The 19369-nt window shown below is 54.3% G+C and overlaps 3 protein-coding genes across 3 annotated transcripts; 1 reads left to right on the top strand and 2 right to left on the bottom strand.

Annotated features, from left to right (window-relative positions):
• PODANS_2_910 (uncharacterized protein) lies at positions 1 to 1897 on the top strand (the record flags this gene model as incomplete). The annotated part of the gene is made up of 2 exons (XM_001910800.1): positions 1 to 424; positions 507 to 1897. 2 exons carry the CDS (start codon positions 1 to 3, stop codon positions 1895 to 1897), a joined length of 1815 nt encoding a protein of 604 aa, XP_001910835.1.
• Positions 1898 to 2688: 791 nt separating this feature from the next.
• Positions 2689 to 5325, bottom strand: PODANS_2_900 (uncharacterized protein; the record flags this gene model as incomplete). Its single annotated transcript, XM_001910799.1, has 1 exon — positions 2689 to 5325. The coding sequence occupies one exon, from the start codon at positions 5323 to 5325 to the stop codon at positions 2689 to 2691; it is 2637 nt and encodes an 878-aa protein (XP_001910834.1).
• Positions 5326 to 7603: 2278 nt separating this feature from the next.
• Positions 7604 to 9614, bottom strand: PODANS_2_890 (uncharacterized protein; the record flags this gene model as incomplete). Its single annotated transcript, XM_001910798.1, has 3 exons — positions 7604 to 8942; positions 8998 to 9130; positions 9191 to 9614. The coding sequence occupies 3 exons, from the start codon at positions 9612 to 9614 to the stop codon at positions 7604 to 7606; spliced, it is 1896 nt and encodes a 631-aa protein (XP_001910833.1).
• Positions 9615 to 19369: the final 9755 nt, after the last annotated feature.

The raw sequence follows: 19369 nt of genomic DNA, 5'->3' as shown, positions 1-19369 counted from the left end.
ATGGCCGTTGGCTCTTCTGACGAGAATGGTCGGTCCGGATCCGTTGCCAAGCCGGACCGACCATCGTCCCCGGGCCAAGAAGAGTTCGAGGTCGGCAGCCACACAGGAACGTCGATAAGCACCGATGAAGAAGCCGTCATCGTGGATGATGTACCCGGCCAGGGTGGGATAGGCTTATCACACCGTGAGAATGTACTCTCTCCTACTCAACCCACCCAGACGAGATCGCGGCGGAGCTCTTCCTTTGTTCGACCAAACAATCCTATCGTTCCAAGATCCCAACGGCGTGGCCTGTTTGGAAGATTCACCATAATTCCCGAAGTCGAGACACCACTAGAATACAAGAGAGGTACCAAATGGACCATCACAGCTGTCGTTGCTCTAGCTGCCGCTGGCGCCCCTATGGGTTCTGGTATATTTCTGCGTGAGTCTTGTTTCTTCCTCTTCCCTCTACACTGTGGAGGCTGACTGACAACGTGTAGCCGCCCTCCCTGACCTGGCAAAAGAGTTGAACGCAACCACCACAATTACTAATTTGACGGTGGCCATGTACATGCTTGCCATGTCCATCTTTCCTCTCTGGTGGTCGTCGTTCTCTGAAACCCTCGGCCGCCGGACAATTTACATCATTTCCTTCACCATGTTTGTCGTCTTCTCGGCACTCAGCGCCATCAGCGTCAATATTTCAATGTTGATCGTCATGAGAATCTTGGGAGGCGGTGCGTCAGCTTCTGTTCAGGCCGTCGGCGCCGGCACCATTGCCGATATCTGGGAACCGGCCGAGCGTGGGAGAGCTATGGGCCTCTTTTATCTCGGCCCTCTCATCGGCCCGCTGATTAGCCCCCTTACTGGCGGTAGCTTATCTGGAGCCTTTGGTTGGCGTTCGACGATGTGGTTCCTGACTATTTATGGTGGCGTCATGCTCCTCATGATTTTCTTCTGTCTGCCAGAAACACTTGCCAACAAGAAGCCGGCTACAGCCCCCATCAGCTCCCCCGATCCAACCGCCAACCCTCTGACCCGTGTCACCACGACAGCCAAATCGATCAAATCCGCCGCTTCAACCATCAAGCGCTTCCTTTGGGACCCCCTCACCGTCCTTGCTTACCTTCGCTATCCACCGGTGCTGATATCAGTCTATTCGGCCAGCGTGGCCTTTGGCTCTCTCTTCGTCCTCAACATCTCCATTCAATCAACTTATTCCACTCCACCCTACAATTTCACAAGCACCATCATCGGCTGCATGTATCTCGCTCCTTCCTTGGGGTACATCACCGCCTCCACCGTCGGCGGCCGCTGGCTCGACCACATAATGAAGCGCGAAGCACTTCGCGCCGGCCGCTTCGACGACCGCGTCAACCCCCCCAAATTGATATACCTCCCTGAGGACCGTATGGGAGAGAACATGTGGCTTGCTGCTTCTCTATACCCGCTTTCTCTCATCGTGTACGGTTTCACTGCTAGTCTGGGGCTCAAGTACATTGCCGCCCCAGCCATCGCTACCTTTCTCTTTGGAGTAGGGAGTATGCTAGTCTTTGGTGCGGTAACGACAATGCTGACAGAGTTCATGCCCCAAAGAAGTTCGTCTGGGGTAGCGGTCAATAACTTTGTGAGAAACTTTGTCTCTTGCGTGGGAGCGATTCTTGCACAGCCGTTGATTGATGCCATGGGGAATCGGTGGTTGTGTCTGATGGTGGGGTTATTTGCGTGGATCACGGGGAATGGGGCGATTTTCTTGTTGAAGAGGAGGGGTGAGAAGTGGAGGAGGGAGATGGATGAGGCGCTGGGGAATAATGTAAAGGTGGTGCATCACGGGCAGCGGAGTAATGAGGAGTTGGGGCAGATGGATGGGGATATTAGGTTGGAGGAGATGTGTGACAAGGAGGATAAGCAGTGAGGAGACAAAGAATTGGAGTTAGAAAAAGGGGAAAGGGTTGGGGGGGCGGGGGCGCGTGTATATTACTTATGACTATCAAACGACCGCACGACTTTGTAGACGAGGCCCTGATACCTACCTGATACCTAGCTTAGGAGACCTAGCTGAAACTTTTTGATAAATAATTATTAATAGATTACAACCTTTTGAGAGGTTTCAATATTTGTTCGTCCAAGACCATATCGACATGAGATATATATCCAGTGGCAGAAACTAGATGAATGATTACACAATAAATTTACGATCTTAACAACGGGAGATGCCTTTATGATACTGGATACAAGCCCCAAATCAATCCGCCGCAAACATGTCTATCATAGCCAGAAACCGGACAAGCACCACCCATCCCAAGAAGCACAAAAGAACAACAGTACAAGCCTTGGGGGAAAAAAAAAAGAAAAGAAACCATGAAATAGCTAATGGCCTATATGCAAAGGGGGGGTATCTGAAATATCTTTCCCTACTATGTACGCCGCCTTTACCCCTCCCTCCATGACTGACTTTAACTTTTTTCCTCCTTCGAAAAATACCTCAAGAACCCATTGCCCACACCGCCAGTATGGGCTTGTAGAAAGACAAATCGAGAATGACAGTCAACCAACAAACATGCAGCAACTCCCCCCTCTCTCTTCCCGCCCCACACGCCAAAGTCTTTTGCAACAAACAACAACAAAAAAGAATCAAAGCTGTAAAAGAAAAAGAAAAGAATCGTCAAAATCCGTACAAGGCATCATCATCTCATAACCCATCCCTCAGTCATTTCTCCTCCCGTAACCGCTGCTGTACCCACCGCCGCCCATCTTCTCAATACTCCCCATCAACCCCCTCCCTTGCCCCGATCCGGGGCGGGGTAGTCCTCCAGTGCCGCTGCTCGAGCTCTTGGTCCTCTCATGCGGCCCAGCTACACTCCCGCTCCTCGCCAGTCCCATCTTTTGCGGGCCTCCTCCCGGAGCCCTCAATCCAGAAGCTCTGAACCCGCCTGGCCCGACGCTCATCCGGAAATTATTCCCCGTGGGAGGAGCATGATTCTCATCCGTGACCCCCAACCCAGTAGACCTACTGGGCGGCGGCATGCTCGATCTCACTCCCAGCCCGGTACCAGGCGTCTTTGTAGGTCCACCAAGCATGCTCTGCCTCCGATTCGGCGTCTTGCTCGGCGTAGGCGCAACAACTGGCGCTGGCTCAGGAGAAGGGGACTTGATCGTCCTAACAGGAGCAGGAGCATGCGCGGGCTCCGGCTCCGGCTCCGGCGCCGGCGCCGGCGCAGGCGCAGGCGCAGCAGCAGCAAGGGTGGCCTGCATATTCATCATCTCCTCCGCCAGCTGCACCAGCTCCCCCTTTTCGACCCGCTCCCTCTCCAAAAGCAGCCTCAGCTCGGCATTGTCAGCCTGGACAGTCCTCAGGATAGCCTCCAACTTCTGGCTCTCGGCTTCCAGCTCACGGATATGAGCCGCATTCTGCGCGCGCTCCTCCTCCAGCTCGGCAATGCGATGGTGGTTGAGGTTGTTGATCTGGTTCGCCCTCCCATGACGCAAGTCCTCATTCTCTCGCGTCAGTTCGTCCAGCTGAGCCTGCAGACCTTGGACTTTCTTCTCCCAGCGCGTCTCATAGCTCTTTTTCAGGGCGGCAACCTTGTTCTCGTGCTTGGACTTGTAAAGCGCGTGGAGGTCCTTGGCTACTCGCTCGACGGCCAACTCGACCTCCTTGTTGGCGTTGATCGCCTGTCCAGGGGCGTTATGGCTCCCGGCTGCCTGACCAGCTCTCATACCCGCCATTTTCGACTCGGCGTCCTGGGCCATCATCTCTGCTGCCTCTCTTCTCTGCTCTGATTCGTGAAGTTTGAATTCCAACTCCTCTCTCTCGCGCTGGGTCATGACAATTTCTTCCTTGACTTGCCGCAGAACAACCTCCATCTCCCTTCCTCGGCGCTCCCAAGAGTCTTTCTCGGTAGTCAGGGACTCGTGCGCATCCTGAATCTCACGAAGCTGCTCCATGCACTCCCCCACCCTCTTCTCCGCATCCCCCACCGCAGTCTTGAGATGCTGCACCTCAGCCTCCTTGCCAGAAAGGCTCGCCTTCAAACTCGAAATCTCCGACAAAAACCCCGACTTGAGCGACTCCAGCTCCCGAGGAGTAATAGTCGGAACGCTCCTCGGCGTCGGCGCCGGGGGGATATCAAAATCAAGCAGATTCGCAACCCCACTCCTCTGCGGCGTAGCACCCACCCCCCTCCCCGACGTCGACGACGACGACAGCGACGCCTGACCACCCCGTCTCGAAGGCATAGGCTGAGCTCCATAACTCCCAAACCGCAAATTCTCCGTAAAGTCCATCAGATTCGTCGAACCCCCACCGTCATACAACTGCTGCGCGCCCGACCGGTCCGGAACCCCCGTCCCATTATTCGCCCTCCCCCCCCTCGGCGTCGGCCCCGACGACGTGGACATGGAAAACTTGGTCGGGCTGTCACTCCTCATGCCCATAACCGTCGCCTTTGGCACCGCGGAAAACGTGCTAAACGTGCTGGTCATGGTATCGTTCGCGCCAATGTCGTCATCATCCATCGTCGCCTCGTCCTGCATGCCCATCCTCTCGTCCCCGTCTGCGTCCCTCCGTCTGTGATGGTTGTTGCTATCATCCATATCAACCTCATCGTCGTTGTGATCATCAGAGTTGATGTCGTCCTCAAAAATCTCAATCGCGTGCTTCACCCCCTCGTTCTCCAGCATATTTTCTGGCCGGTGGGACGACGATCCCATGGAGCTGCCCAATCGCTGCTGCTGCTCGTCAGACCCGCGGCGTTCGTTGGACGGGCGTCGCGAGCTTTCGTTGGACGAGGACAACTGGCCGGGCTGGTTGACTCGGATGGGAAATCTCTTGATCGGTGCTTTTCTCGGGCTTTGCAGCGCCGGCGGCGGGGGCATGGAAGAAGAATTCCTTGGCGGAGGAGGCGACGTCAGATCTTCTGGCTGTTGACCACTACTAGTAGAATCGGCAGAAGTGGGCTGTGATGATGAGGCTGAACTTTGCTGTTGGTGTGCCGCCTGAACCTGCGCGTGCTGGTGCGACTGCAGAATCTTGAGCGGTGAAAGTTCGTTGCCCGACATGATGCGCGAGGTTGAACCAGGGCGAACCTTGGGCGGTGAGGGTCCACGCGGGGTAGGCGACCCGTCGCGGCTGCGGTGGTGGTGGTGGTGGTTGTTTCTGCTGCTCTGCTGCTCCTCGACGATGACGGCGCCGTTCTCGGTGCTATAACGGTCCGGTTGTGAGGTGGAGGAATCCCTCATCAAATAAGGTCGAGCTTCGTACGGTCCGCCGTGGTGCAGGCTGCCCGATGGCGTTGAGAAATTGAGAGCCGCGCTCGGCGTCGGCGATAACGGCGCTGCCATGCTGCGGTCGATCACAGTGTGTACACGGACAAAAGCAAGTCAGTTACCCGCGTCAGGTTTGCTGCAGATAGGTAATCTGTCAGTAGAAATCGCAAGCAGAGAGCCCCGAAATCCAGCCAGCTAATCTTGTGCAAAAAGGGATTTGTCGGTGGTGGGATGTTGTTGTGATGCTGGTGGTACTTGCACCGAGTTATGGCGCTGATATTCAGTGCTTCCAGTGGCCTGTCCCTCTGGGGGAAATTGCTTTGATTGCGACGGCACCTGGTCCTGGCCAGCCAATCATTTCGACTCAGGCCAGCGTTTGTGCCTGTTTATCCCTGTGGCCCAGCAACGGTTATGACACGTGACCTGCCCCTTACATGTGCGCGTCCCTTGCATATGTCTCCACCCCCCTTAAACCCGCCGTTTCAACATTCATGCCTTGAATAGCCATCCAGATGTTTCGACAGATTGGAAGGACAGCCGCCCCAACAAAGCTTCGTCCAAGGGACTACACCTGAGGTTCAAGTGACTGTATATTAACCCCCTGAATATAAATGGGTCAGGATGTAGTAGTCATGACCGGCTTCGATTGGCGGCACATGAGACTCGCAGTCTATGAGAGGACCATGACAAACAACTACAAACACAACCTTGACATTTGATCGCGGTCTCTGTTAACCTACCACCCTACCCGCCATCAATCATATCCCCTTAGTCTCACCGGCCGCAAACTAGACCGTGCCGCCGTGTTGCCGCCCCTGATGATGATGTCAACAACAGATCAAAACCAAACAAAACCACAGCACTTATCTCACAAGACAAAATCAACTAACACAAAACCACGACCCCTATTTCCTCTCCCGTCTTCTTCACATCCCGCATCTGTCAAAGGCACTCATTTTTTTTGGTTGTAAACTTTAAATCTCTCTTTTTTCTCATAAAGTCGTTACTCTGATAAAAACCTCAAAAACAAAAAAACACAACAGAAAAAACAATCAAAAAAAAAAAACCATCCATCCCCCTTCCCACCAAAACCCATCAACCATTTCCAATGCGCGACGACATCAAAACGAAAAACCATCCATCATTTGACATCATCATCAGTCAGCAACAACATACACACAACAACAGCAACAACAACAACCCCTAACCCCCTCACGCCTTCCCCTATCCCATCCCCTTCCATCGTACCCCCCCCCCCCGCAACTTTTGTTTGAAGCAATTGAAAGAGAGAGAAAAAAAAGAGAAGAATAATATTCGAGAGTCATTGGTCATAAGCGTCATGAGCTAGGAAAAGTGAACAATGGATAAGAGAGTAGAGAAAAAAAAAAGTCTGTTGAACCGCTTTCTCACTCATAGGCGACCGCTGCTGCAGCTGCTGCTTTCGCTCATCTGATCCCGCTAACCGCCTTTCCTTCTTCCATCATGTCCGGAACGCTCACCGACCAATTCGAACAATCATACAGAAGATGGGAAACAGTTTATAACGGCAACAAACAGATCCTATGCCACCACACCAGCCAAGTCAACCAGGACTTTCATCGCTGATCAATCAACCAGTGCGAGCACATCCCCCAATCGACATCCTCTGATATCCTCGACTCTATGTCGAGTAATCGTCGCTGTTTGTCCCCCCACGAAACCCGACAACAGCAGCCCCAGCCCCAGAGAAGCAGAAAAAAAGGTCCAGTCCCGTTTTATCATCACATTTCTTTGCCGCCTCCGCGCCTAGGATCATAAACAGGCGACGGTTCCGACAAAAACCTTCTTTGTTTTTTGGCGAGTGAGAAGAAAAAAATGTCATCCCGAACCCAAGGGATGAGAGAAGCTGCTCTCACCCCCCTGGCCCATCCTCTTTAGTGATTAGACCCGCCTAGCCAGCCCATGCAAAAAAAAATCCGTTAATTCATCAGCCATGTACAGCCATATCAGCAAGCATCCAACAAAGAGAATCGTCAGCTGTTTTGCTCGCCTGAGCAATCGTCCTTGAGAACCCGGGCCCTCCCAGAAAAAAAAAAGAGCCCTTCGTTGTTGGTCGTTCGTCTTGAGCGAGTACAAAAAAGCAAGATTTTGCACAGAAAACGAGCAAGGAGTGTGGGTGTATGTGTGTGTGTTTGGTGCGTCTGGTCTCTGCCTTCGCTTTTACAGAACTAGCTTGCCGTCTGGTTCTGCAAAGAGAGCTTGGACAGAAGCACCCGTCTCTCACTATCCGGTTCGTCTCGTGTTCAGACTCACAATTTCCCCCAACGCCGCTAATGATGGTACTCGTCGCGAAAATCAAGATGCTATCGCCGTATTACCTCCGTCTTTGTGAAGGAATGGTAGAAGCAGGTTGCGCCATGGGGGGGTTGAAAGTGGGTGATGGCATCGACCCGCTGCCATCAAGCATCTTGCGTCTCTTCATGTCCATTGACATGCCGCCACCGCCGCTGCTCGGTCTGTCGTCATCGTCGTCTCTACCGCGCTTCAAGGACGTTGAGCCGTTCAGCACTGGTGGTTGGGGCGCATAGCCGTTTGACATCGAGTTCATGTCCGGCTGGCTGGCATAGACGTCACTGCCGTTGGTTCCGTTGGGAGCATTGCGGTCGCTGCTCATCACGCTATAGAGATTGCTTGACGGTTGACCGGGTGCGCGCGGTGGTGTGTGGTAACCTTGCTGGGCATAGTATGATTGCGGGGCAGCGGCGGTCCTAGGAGTCGCTCTTCCGGAACCAGCTTGGTGGGGAGAACCAGAGATCTCGGGAGACAGATGAGCGTGGTCGTTTGGTAACGAGGCCACTTGGGGGTTGCTGTAGTTGTACGAGTTGCGGTTTGCGTCATAGGCCCCGCTGTCGTGAGTGTACTCGGGGTCATGCTCGTGGTCGGCTTCCTCTTCCTGTCCAGAGGCAGGTTGGTTTTCGCCGTGCATCAGCCCATTCTGCGGCTTCGAGTCACCCTGCTCGTTTCCCTGGCCTGTGGCGCGACCGGCTGGGGGGGCCATTTCAGTTTTTACGTAGTTGGACTGGCCGTAGATGGATCTTTCCTGGGTGCTGGAGTTCGCAGAAGTGTATGAGGACTGTTGCGGGGGCGGTGCCTGGTACATTTGGCGCGAGCTGTCATATGGTTGGCTGACCGGGGGGTAATTCTGCATGCTTTGAAGGGTAGACCCGGGAGGCGTGGTCGCAGGTGTGTTGGGCAACGACCGGGCATTGTTGCTCAAAGTGGTGTCAATCGAGATCTGACTCGTCTGGCCGTTGTTCATGCTCTGCTGGCTCCATTGAAAGTTCTCAGAGGCACCCATAGGACCCATCACACTGGAAGCGCTGGTGGGAGGGGTGGGGAAGGGGTGCGCGCGATCAATCGAGGGGCGGCCCATGCTGGAATGCGATGGGAGAGGAGGTTGAGGACCGGGAAGGGACATCGAGTGATGGTGGTGCTGCGGCTGCTGCTGAATAGACGGCAGGCCATTTGGTGGTTGACCTGCGCGCAGACTATCCTGCTTCCGGCGCTCTGCCGTCGCGGTCAAAACCTGGTTGGCCCGACTTTGGTTCGCAGGGTGATAAAGCAGGGAGCTGATGTTATGCACGAATAGGGGGTACAAAAGCTCGGTGATCTTCTCCTTGTTGGCAAACTCCAAAGCTCTGTCAAATGGGATCCTAAAGAACCATGTTAGCAGGTCACCTCACGCCACGAAGAGCGAGCCACACTCACCAGACACCCTTCAAATGCATGGGGCCAATCTTGACCACATGTCTGACCTTCTCGCTTTTCAAGATACCATCGCGTCTCCCACGTGTCATTCCTGCCACGTTCAACAACTTGGTACCGTTGATCATGTGGTTGTCTGAGCGACAGAGTTAGCAAACAGAGGCGGTGCCATGGCTTGGACAATGGATTAACAAACCTTCTCTGCGGGCGACGCAGATGCCGCGAGCCTCGACCTGGAAGCACAGGCTGCCCTCATCTTCCCAAAGCGTTGCTGTCACGCGGGGTTTCATGCCCGGTGGCGCGACTTGGCCAGTCGTGTCGAAGCCGGCCGTGTATGCGTTGTTGGGCATGCCTGGCTGGTTCACGCCGGGGAGAGGGAGGACTGGCTGACCACCACCCATCGGGTTTGACACCGAGGGCGGTCCTGTCTGCGGAGAGGCAAGGCCATTTCCGTAACCGTACTGACTTCCATAGGGAGCTGGGGAGTATTGAGGAGGACCTGGGTGTAACAGAGGTGGTTGTTGTTGGCCGTAGTGAGAAGTGACAGTCTGCGGGGGCGGCTGTTGGCCGGTAGACATATGAGGTGCCGGTTGGTAGTACATCTCCGTTCCACTTTGCATCGCTGGGTAATGCTCGTATCCCGGATGTCCTTGACTCTGCGGGCCTGGTACAGAGTTACCCGGAAGCGTTGGGGAAAGCGTGCCTGGGGTCTTGGGGCCGTTGGAGGACGCAGCTGAGGTGAAGGACGACTGCGAACCAAGGTGGGAGCTTGCAGCAGATGATATTGAGCTTACCCGGGGTGACGAACCGCTCGAGGAATATGCCTGGGGAGGCTGCGGCAAAGGTAAAGATGGCAGTCTCTCGTTCACATACAACGGTCGCTGCTGATGATAATACGGCACTTCGGTGGACGGACCCCGGGTATGCCCTTGTGAGATCGACGGGAGATCCAGCTTTTCGGTATTTCTCGAAGCTGGGTGAATCTGAGTTTGCGGTCACGTAACCGCCAGTCTCCACGATGGAGACTACTGTCGGGCCGAGGAGGGGGACAAGACGAGACAGTCAGGCTTGATGGCACGACAAGCTCTCTAGAGCGGCCCAATTGGGTAGCTGAGACAATGGTTAGTTCCAATTGACTTTCTCGGGCTCCTCCAAAAGAGACGGCGCGTCGAGTACTAGTCTCGGTAGGCGCCAGGAACGTTGGTATAGGTCGAACCTTTTTTTTCTTCTCGGGTGCGTGGTTGCGATATGGGAATCCGCGATCACGATCAAACCAGCATAGCAAAATGCTGGACGCGGTAGCTGTTGGTTGGATTTGACAACAAGACCAGATCACTGAACAAGACGAAGGACGTGTTCGTGAGCGGACGCGAGGCAGTCGTCGAGGAAGTTGAGCTTCAGATGGAGGAAGAAAGCGGATCTCTGTGATGTCGGGCTTGGCTGGCTGTCCAATGCTTTGGTGGCGAGGGGCGGTCGAAGATACTTTATGCAGGCGGTGGTACCAGCAGGTGGGATGCAGAAGTAACAGCGGTAGATGAGAATTGCAGGTGATCTCGACCAACGTTTGAACTCAACGATAAAGACACGCGGTTGGGGTTGGGATAAGCTTTGGGTGTCCCTGATTGCGTTCTTTTGGCCCTCTCGACAACGTTTTTGCGCTCTGTTCGTAGCTCGACCCTCCAGTTAAACCGGCAAGCAACTCGGGGTGTCGGGACTCAGCGCAACTGCTCATGCAGGTTCGGTTAGCTCCAAAATCGGCAGGCGCACAACCAAAAAAAAGTTGGGATGACCAAGGCAGCAAGACGCAGATGAGAGAGCAAAGCAAAGAGGCAGAGCAAAGAAAAAGAGATGGAGAATTTTTCAGGACGGCCAGCAAGCAAGCAGTAAAAAAAAAAAAAAAAAAAAAAGCGAGACAAATTGGGGCGGGGGACGGGGCCGTGGGCATGGGCATGGGCGTGGGCGTGGATAAGAGAAAAACTGTGCGTGTGCGGATCGGATCGTACCTGTTCCTCGCCTCTCAGACGTTCCTGCCTCTTTCAAAAGCCAAAAGAGAGAAAAAAAAATTGGGGGAGGTCGGTGGAGCGGTGGTGAGGAGGAGGGAAGAGAAGGAGGAGGAAGGGATGCGGCCTGATTTAGGTGGTGGTGGTGAGAGGACGATCAGCTCTCTGTGGGCTTGCCGGGGTGTCTCCCCCCCCCCCCCAGCAGAGAAAACAACTGAGCTCTCTTCTCTCTCTCGTCCAGCCTGGCCCGGTGTCCCGTTCCGCTCTCTCTGAGCTGTACGTACCGGTGTTGCCCTGGTCCGCTCGCTCGCCAGCCGACCACTCAAGAGGGGTATGGCCCAAAGACAGTACCGGAAAGGTCTTAGATTGGCAGAAAAAAAGGGCGAAAAGGCGAGCAAGGCCTGGAGCAGAGCACCAAAAACCAAATGCTGGGTGGTGGTGCCGGGTGGTGCTGGCAGGGGCCTTCGCGAAAGGGCCCCAGCAAGTGTGCAAGGAGCAAGGGCAGCAAACCAGGGTAGCAGCAAGTGTCCTCCGCCGAGCACACAAGCGAGCAGGGGCCAACGGTGTTAGCTTCTCGTTTTCTTTCCAGGCTACCCGTTACGAGAACTCTGTTGTTTACTACGCCATCCTTCAGCTAAATGTCTTTCTACTTCTCTATCCTCCATCACTCACTACTCTCCATTGATATTGATTTCCACCAACTGCTGAAGACACGAGAGACGAGAGTGATGAGGGAGAGAGGGGAAGGCAATGGGGAAGGCAAATGGGGATGGGGATGGGGCTAAGCTAGAGGAGGTTAGGGTGTGGTTTGTTGTCCGGGCCTGGCTCGACCAGGGAAAACAACTTCTGAGCGAATCTGACTGGAGACGGGAGGTTGGGATGTGGGCCGCGACCGGGATCATGGGGCGTGTGCGTAAGCGGCCGTGTTTAGTGGCCCGCGGTGGAACAGCAGCCCTCACCCAGGGAGGCGTGTGGGCAGTCCGTCCAGTCGAGACTTCAACGTCGCACTGGCTACGAGCTACCAGTGGGGAGAAAAAAACAGAGAAGAGGGGGCGGGGGTGAGAAAACACTCTCCTCCCGTCCAAGAGAGAGTGGGGTGCGCAACAAAACGAACAACTGATGATGAGCAGCAGCCTGGGGGGATGATGCTCACAGCCCACGCTATCACCTCAAGCCATTGCCTCTCCTGTTCGGACAAGCAGGTAGGTAGAGTGATATCTACTAGTCGAACGTTGTGAGCATGCCACCGGACTTACAAGCAGATTGCTTGGACTAAGGCTCTGGTGCCCGAACTGGTGGGTATATAGATACCTATCAGATAAGCTGATAAGAACGGTTCCCAACATGGAAGCTTTGCCGTCCTCTAAGCGCCGGCACCTTTTCTGCAAGAATTGGCCGGGGAATAACGCATTTCCTCCCGGGTTCTTTCTCAGAGCGGGAGCTGTAGTGTAAAGAGATTTCTTAGCCAATAGACTTGTCTCTATTATACGCTGGCAGACTCCTGTAGTGTAGATGCAAGAATGTTGAGCCATGTGGCTATGGGCAGCTTCTTCTAGTACCAGCCATGCCTGGCCCCACATCATGTTGTTCAGTCCGAATCCATTTGTCCATGGAAACAGTCAGCTGCGAACTTATGAGCGGGTGGTGATGCTGACATGCTGCCGCTCGGCCTCCGGACGTGTACGAATAGATTAAATGTGTGAGTTGGATACGGGTGGTTGGAATGTGTTCTATATACCGTGTTACTTTGCCCCCCCCCCCCCCCCCCCCGGAAAGTCCATCAAGACCTCTGGCACTGGCTAATCAGAAGGCGTCCTGGCTGTGGCGTAGCGCAAATCATCGAGGGTAGGTAAAATGGCATCCCAAAACGGATCATTCATCAGACAAGCCACGAAAATAATCACCATTTCATAGACCGTTTGAGTGGCAAGTGAGAAGAGCTAAACATTAGGCTCAACGGACACTCGGAGAATACGGCGGGAAGGACCTGCTGGTGTGTGTGGGTAGAGAGGCTCTCGAAAACAGCCGCCGGCCAATACTCGTCAGTGAGCCACGTTTCTGTGATGGGCGCTTTCTTCACGAATCAGCCGATGAGACTGCTCCGACTTGTCATCTGGTGATATCCGCGCGCCAGTTCAAGAAAGCGGTGGTGTGCGGTGGTGTGCGGTGGTGTGCAGTGGTTCCCCGAGGCCCCCTCCCCAGCCTTGTCTTCGGGTCTCGCAAGAGAGCAGCGAGAGACACGGGGGAACCCGTCGAACCCGCCCCGTCTCCTCTTGGGCCGATCACCACGCTATCTCCCACCATCAACTTGTTCCATCACGCTTCCATAGCCAAGCATGGAAGACTGGCAGAGCAAACACCAATGATGTTATTTTTCGACACTGCTGCAGTTACCCAGAAAAGCGCAGGGCCGGGAACCAAGCCGATTCAGCTGTGACAGAAGACGCCCCGCGGGTACGGAGGGGCCGGCTCGGTACCGCCGCCCAAAAGTCCGATATGTTCTGCCTCCCCTTCTCCTTTTGCATCCCTCGGCCCAGATTAGAGATATGACATCCCGATATCGCGACTACCGGGTCATATCACATCTTTTATTGTATCGGAACTGCTGGGGAGGCGTTCTTCATTTGGAAGCAGTTGAAAATGCTGAACCCCCGCACTGTGCAAAAAGCAAAGCAGGTGTTTCGCTGCAGCCACCCCCTCCCTCCCCGCCACCAAGCCCCTCTCATGCAGGGTAGGTACCAGCCATGTCCTGGCTGATTGGCCGGTGAGAGGCTAGTCCAGAAAGGGATGCTCTTTCGTCGTCTTCGTGGACTTCAAAACCAACGATAGGCGAATGGCAAATTGCTGGCTGATATTCTTGGCTCATGATCTGATGACTTGGGTGGAAGACACAGTGGGAGTTGTTCTTGTGGTGTCTTTGCTGTCAGGGAGGGACCCGTGGGCTCAGGCCCTTCGTGCTTCGCATAGTATACCCATCCATCCATACGGGGATTTGGTGGGTTAAGAAAAGAGAAGAAAAAAAACAGATCAAAAGATGCTGGTGCGTTAGTCGAAGCGGCAACCAATGCATGCAACGCGCCGCTCACTCAGGGTGGTAGGTGCATCTACATACATACCGTATGCAATGCACATGTACGGCGTGGTGGGTAGTGTGTAAGTGAGAGGCCCTCCCGTCTTTTCGCTGCGTTTGGCTTGACATATCGTTTGACCGGTTCTTGATTGCCGATCTTCTGCAAAAGTGTCAGAGATAAGGTAACCACACCAGACCACCGTACCGCTATATCAAGAATGGCGAGGTTGCAAGCAAGGTCGACGAGACCACCTTCGGCGACCACGAGCAATCAAGAACCGGTCAAAAATCAATTGATGAGATGAGGGAACTCAGAGTCCGCCCGATCCCGAGACGTCTTTTCGGCCTGTATGGTTCATCAGTCGATATCCGCATCAGTCGAGAAAAACTCCGATTGACCATTTAGCTGCAATGCACGATTTGCTGCAAAGTGCGGTGCGGTGGGCAACAAGCGTCGTGTTACGCACATGAACCCGAACACCGGCGTTGCGTTTTCTGCACCTTCTGGCGTGGAGGGCCTGGCCTTGGAGCATGCATTGGATCTCAGGCATTCCCAGATCCCATAAGCTTTTTCCGAACCACGAGCACGCCGTGTAGCTTGCTGCATCTGATCTGAGGCACTGGCTTCAGGAACAGCAAAGAAACGCTTCATTGTGACCACGCTGTGATGTCAACAAGATCAACTGCGCGCAACCCGCTGACCAGGCCACCGCTGGGCTGTCGTGCGTCCCCCCAACACGTGGGGATGGTAATAGAAGACTGGCCTGACGGATCCATGCAGTGCCTGCCCGGCTCGAATACTGCATATCCAAACGTTCGAAACTAACAGATCGACAGGAAGCACTTGACATAACGGCGATGCATAAGGCTCATAAGGCTCAGAGAGAGACAATTTCAGCCTTGAGACGGCACTTCGCGGGAGAAACAAGAAAAGAGGGGGGGGGGGGAGAAAGAAAAAAAAAAGAATACGAAAACAATGGCGGCGGAAAGAGGATTGGAGACTGCTGCTTGGTTGGTGGTTGGAGGTTGACGAAGTGGCTGCGATGATCTCGGGCTCGGCGAGTGCCGCACTTTCTTACAGCACAGCACGGGCCATCTGCAAGCTTGAGCCACTCACCATCTGTTCCAACCTCGAGCTCACTCTAACGACCTCAACATCAAACCCTTGTTTCTATCATTACCACTGGACCGACATACACTTGAACAAATCTTCAATCGCACAATGATCACACCCAACTCTGGACACAACAACCGCGGAAACAAAACCACGTGCAGAGAGAGACACGAGATGGAGACAGAATGCTGGGTGAAGTGATTCTTCGCCGAAGAGCGGGGTAATGAGGTATACGGTGCGCACCGCATGATGTCGACACTGTCCGTTCAACAGCACGCCCCTCCCCATGCTTCTTGTCGGTGCAGAAGCTTGTGTGGGAGCATCCAGTCGTTGCAGTGGAGAAGCGAGGGAATTTGCCTGTGCCTGTGGTGAGCGATGGACCATCTTCAGAGATGGAGATTCAGATGCGCGTCCATCGATGTGCTGCCGGGTTGATGGCCACCAATGCAAGATCACCGCAAAAGCCCTGCCCTGCAATGCACGACCGCTCCTGTCATGACATGTTTCGACGTCAAGGACCTCGGCCCCGAGTTGCTGATGCCATGGGCCTAGGAATATCGAATTTGGTCATCTTCATCATCATCATCATCATCATCATCATCATGATTATCGCCAGAACAGCATCTCGCTTGGTAGTCTCCCCCAGATTGACACCCCCCCCCCCCCCCGGAAGTGGCTGGGCGCTCTTTTTTTGCGGATTGCAACGGCGAGCCAACTACTCTTTTCGATCACGGTCCAGAAAGATCGAACTGGCCGGCTCGGCGATGTGGACTTGGCAACAGAGGAGATTTTTCTTCATGCCGACCTCCATCACAAGACATCGCCGTCGACTCCGATACCTGTAAGGAGAAGAAAAGCACACTTGTTGGTGTGCGTACGTGGCATGCCTCGCTATGTTCTGTCACAACTCAGCATCTTCGTCTGTAATCGTGGCTCTCGAGGACTGGCTGTAACCGAGGTCACTTGACGCTGAGAGGTCCCGATGAGCCCCGTGTGGGTAGAACCGGCGCCCACTGGGACGACATCCCGAGCGGACCGCACCCTCACCAAAAAAACCCCGTCCATCTCGCTCCCGCTCATGTTCCACCCGAGACCATCAAGTCACCCTGGACGGGTGACTGGAAGTGGAGTTCTGTTTCTTGTCTGTTGAACTTGATGCTAAAAAAAGAGGCCATTATCATGGCATTTTCTTGCTCGATATTCGCCATCTTGTCAAACCTCTTCCAAGCCGTCAACGGTTGGCGGGAGCATGTCGCGATGACAGGTCACTTGCCGATACCGCCTGGCCGGATTTCTGGAAACTTCATGCGGTGCGGTGCATGACCCGGCGGCAGGCCCTGGGGAGAAAGCAGAACAACCGCATTTTTCATGCTGTGTTCTCGTCAACTGCCGGTCCTGTCGAGTGCCTGCCTGTGTTGCGACCGGCGCAGCAGCAAACATTCTTGTCGAGATGGCAGTGGCGTAAGCCGGCAGCAAACCTGTCGACCGCCAACTCCCAAAGCCAGCTGACCGGTCACAATACTCTCACTTCGGAGATGCAACTGCGATGCTCGTGTGCTGGCGGGTGCCAGATGCAGCACATTCAGCCTCATACATTCCCTGGTTCTCATGTTATGCAACATCCTGTGCATTCCATCCAGAGAAACCCCCAACCATCCGAAGGTCCACCAAGAAGTAACGGTGTAGTGTTCACGGCGTGGAAAGTTACTGATATGGAGGAGGTATTCGTCCGAAGTACTAAGCGTTATCCTAGCCGTGCCGCAAAAGCCATTCTTGTTTGATATCACTCTGCCAAAGGGCCTTCTACCGGTATGAGTCCCGTCCTCTGGGGGCTTGTTTCCCTTGAGCAAAACGGTCAAAGCCACCAGATGTCTTGGGTGTTTCTTTTGTCTCTCCCAAATTAGGCCTGAAACCACAGCGGCGCTCTGATCACGTCCTTTTGGGGGGGAGCGGGAGTGATGGCCATGGGTTTCTGTTTTCTTCGCCAAAGGCAGATGAGGTCCCTGCATCGCCAGGCTACGCACAACGTCCAACCCAAGAAGGTCAGCGAGAATCCAGAGCCTCGGCGCACAGGGATCTTGGATAGGAAAACTTCCAAGGGCTCGACAACACTTGCATGCGGACAAATGCACAGCGGTTAGGTGCTTGTGCGTCGATGGAGGATGGATCCTCCAATCATGCTGCTGCGGTCTGCTCGAATCGAATAGGGGGGGCGTGTGGTCATGTTTCAGTTTCCTCTTCTTGCAGGGGATCGCTTCCAACCCTCATCATCAGTCTCAACCCTTGACGACGCAAAAGAACCAGCCCCTTCTTGCTAGCCCTGCACCGATGCCTCCGAGTGTGGACCGTCCCGAAGCTTCCCCTGCAAAGCCGGACCTCAGCACGTCCGGGCACCCGGCCAGCCATCGACAGAGATCTGAAGCTTCACGGACAGGCTTCTTGTTACGTATCCGCTAGCGTTCCCGCAACCCACAAAGCATTGTGAATACATCATGATATAGGTATGATGACGGCAGTGCAAGCAAGCTCATGACAGCGATTGCTTATTCCCATGACCGACAAGCCAACCGATTCCTCACAAGTCCACCCGGGACCGAAGCACCAAACTCCTGATTGCGCAATAACGACTCGACTGGGAAGCTGGCAATAATGATGAGGGCGTCGCGATAGTGAAGGTTGATACCTGATAGACGAACCCTCCTCTTTCCCAGCATGTTCGTTCGGGTTTGGGCTTTATCTTCCCGCGCCAACCTTTGGTGGGATGTGGTACTGGCTGGCCAGCCCATCAGTCCAATCAACGCGAACCACGTCTTCAAGCCCACACCCACAACGAGATACTTTGGAGAGGCATCCCAGCAGCTCCTGTCCAGTCCGGGGGCTTGGTTTGTTTGTGGGAGGGAGTTGGGCTCAAGGTCAGCTTGCCGTCAAACCTCCAATTGGCTTTCCACATTCGTCCAAGACCTTGTCGTCTCTCATATTCACATTTGAAGCAACTCCCTCTTCATTTCTCGAGTCTCGACCAAGACATTCTTCCTGACTGGGATTGTTCGGGCGGGACATCGGATCATGCAAATCATAGGGCAGTTGAACTCTGTTCTTGCCTCGCTTTGCTGCTCCTATTCGCCAGAAAACAAGCTGCATGTGCGGACCGTTTTCCGCCTTACATGGCTGCCAGGATGGAAGCGGTGGACAGTCTGCGTGCGTGCCGTGTGTGTGGCACATGCGAGAGGGTGGTCTTGATGTGGTGTGAGGGGACGAAGAGAAGCAGAGAACGTCCGGACCTTCACAGTGCGATTGAATTCTCATTCCCGAACCCACCAAACAAACTCGACATCTCCTGTTGCTGACCACCAAACCATGATCATTCTCCATCATAGCATCGTCTCAACGACTCAACAAGTCGAGGCTCTCGCCCCGGATGCTGGGCTGCTACCCAATGGCAAGTCTGGTTCGGCAGGGCTCGATAGGAGGGTTTCCTCTTCCAAGCTGGTTTTTAGCCGTCTTGACACGCCGCTTGTGACGGGTCCGATATCTGTATCCCAAATTTGGACCATCTTGCTGGCCCATATACCCGTCTCTGGATCTGCACCAAGTGCAGTGCTTGTCCGCCAGGTCCACATGGAGTTGTTGCAAACATATGCACGGTTAGGAGGGCGGTTGTGGTGATGACATGTTCTGGAAGCACTGCACAGCTTCCAGGAGAACAGGAAGACATTCTCGATGTTGTTGCTCTCTTCTGTCAACGGGTACATCCCCCGACCTGCTGTCTCACACTGTGTCCCTCCAACCGGCTCACACCGCTACTTCGCCCTCACTACACCAACCCCTCTTTTGACGTCGTCTTCCCCGGTTCGCGAAAAGTCGCGCTCGATAAACACATCGGCAACCCCCCAGGCCAGGATGAAAAGAGACATGGCCAAGTCGTTGGCGCCAGGAAGCCAATGAGAGAACGCCAGAAAGCCCGTCTTCAACTCTCCTCATTGCTCCACAGTCATTGTCTTCTTCGGTGGTACATCGACTCTTCTGAACGAAGGACGCCCAGCCGTCTTTGGACCGACTCTCCCAAGGCTTCATGGCTGACAGCTCAAAAGCATTTCAGACAATGGAAGCGATTCGCAACTGAACTCGGTTGTGCCGTCACTGCACCTCTTGTTGTCCTCGGCATTCTCCATGCTTCCCCGCTCCCGCCTC

This window comes from Podospora anserina, chromosome 2 (genome assembly GCF_000226545.1).
Source record: "Podospora anserina S mat+ genomic DNA chromosome 2, supercontig 2".
Classification (NCBI taxonomy): domain Eukaryota; kingdom Fungi; phylum Ascomycota; class Sordariomycetes; order Sordariales; family Podosporaceae; genus Podospora; species Podospora anserina.
This window is presented reverse-complemented; position numbering and strand designations above follow the sequence as displayed.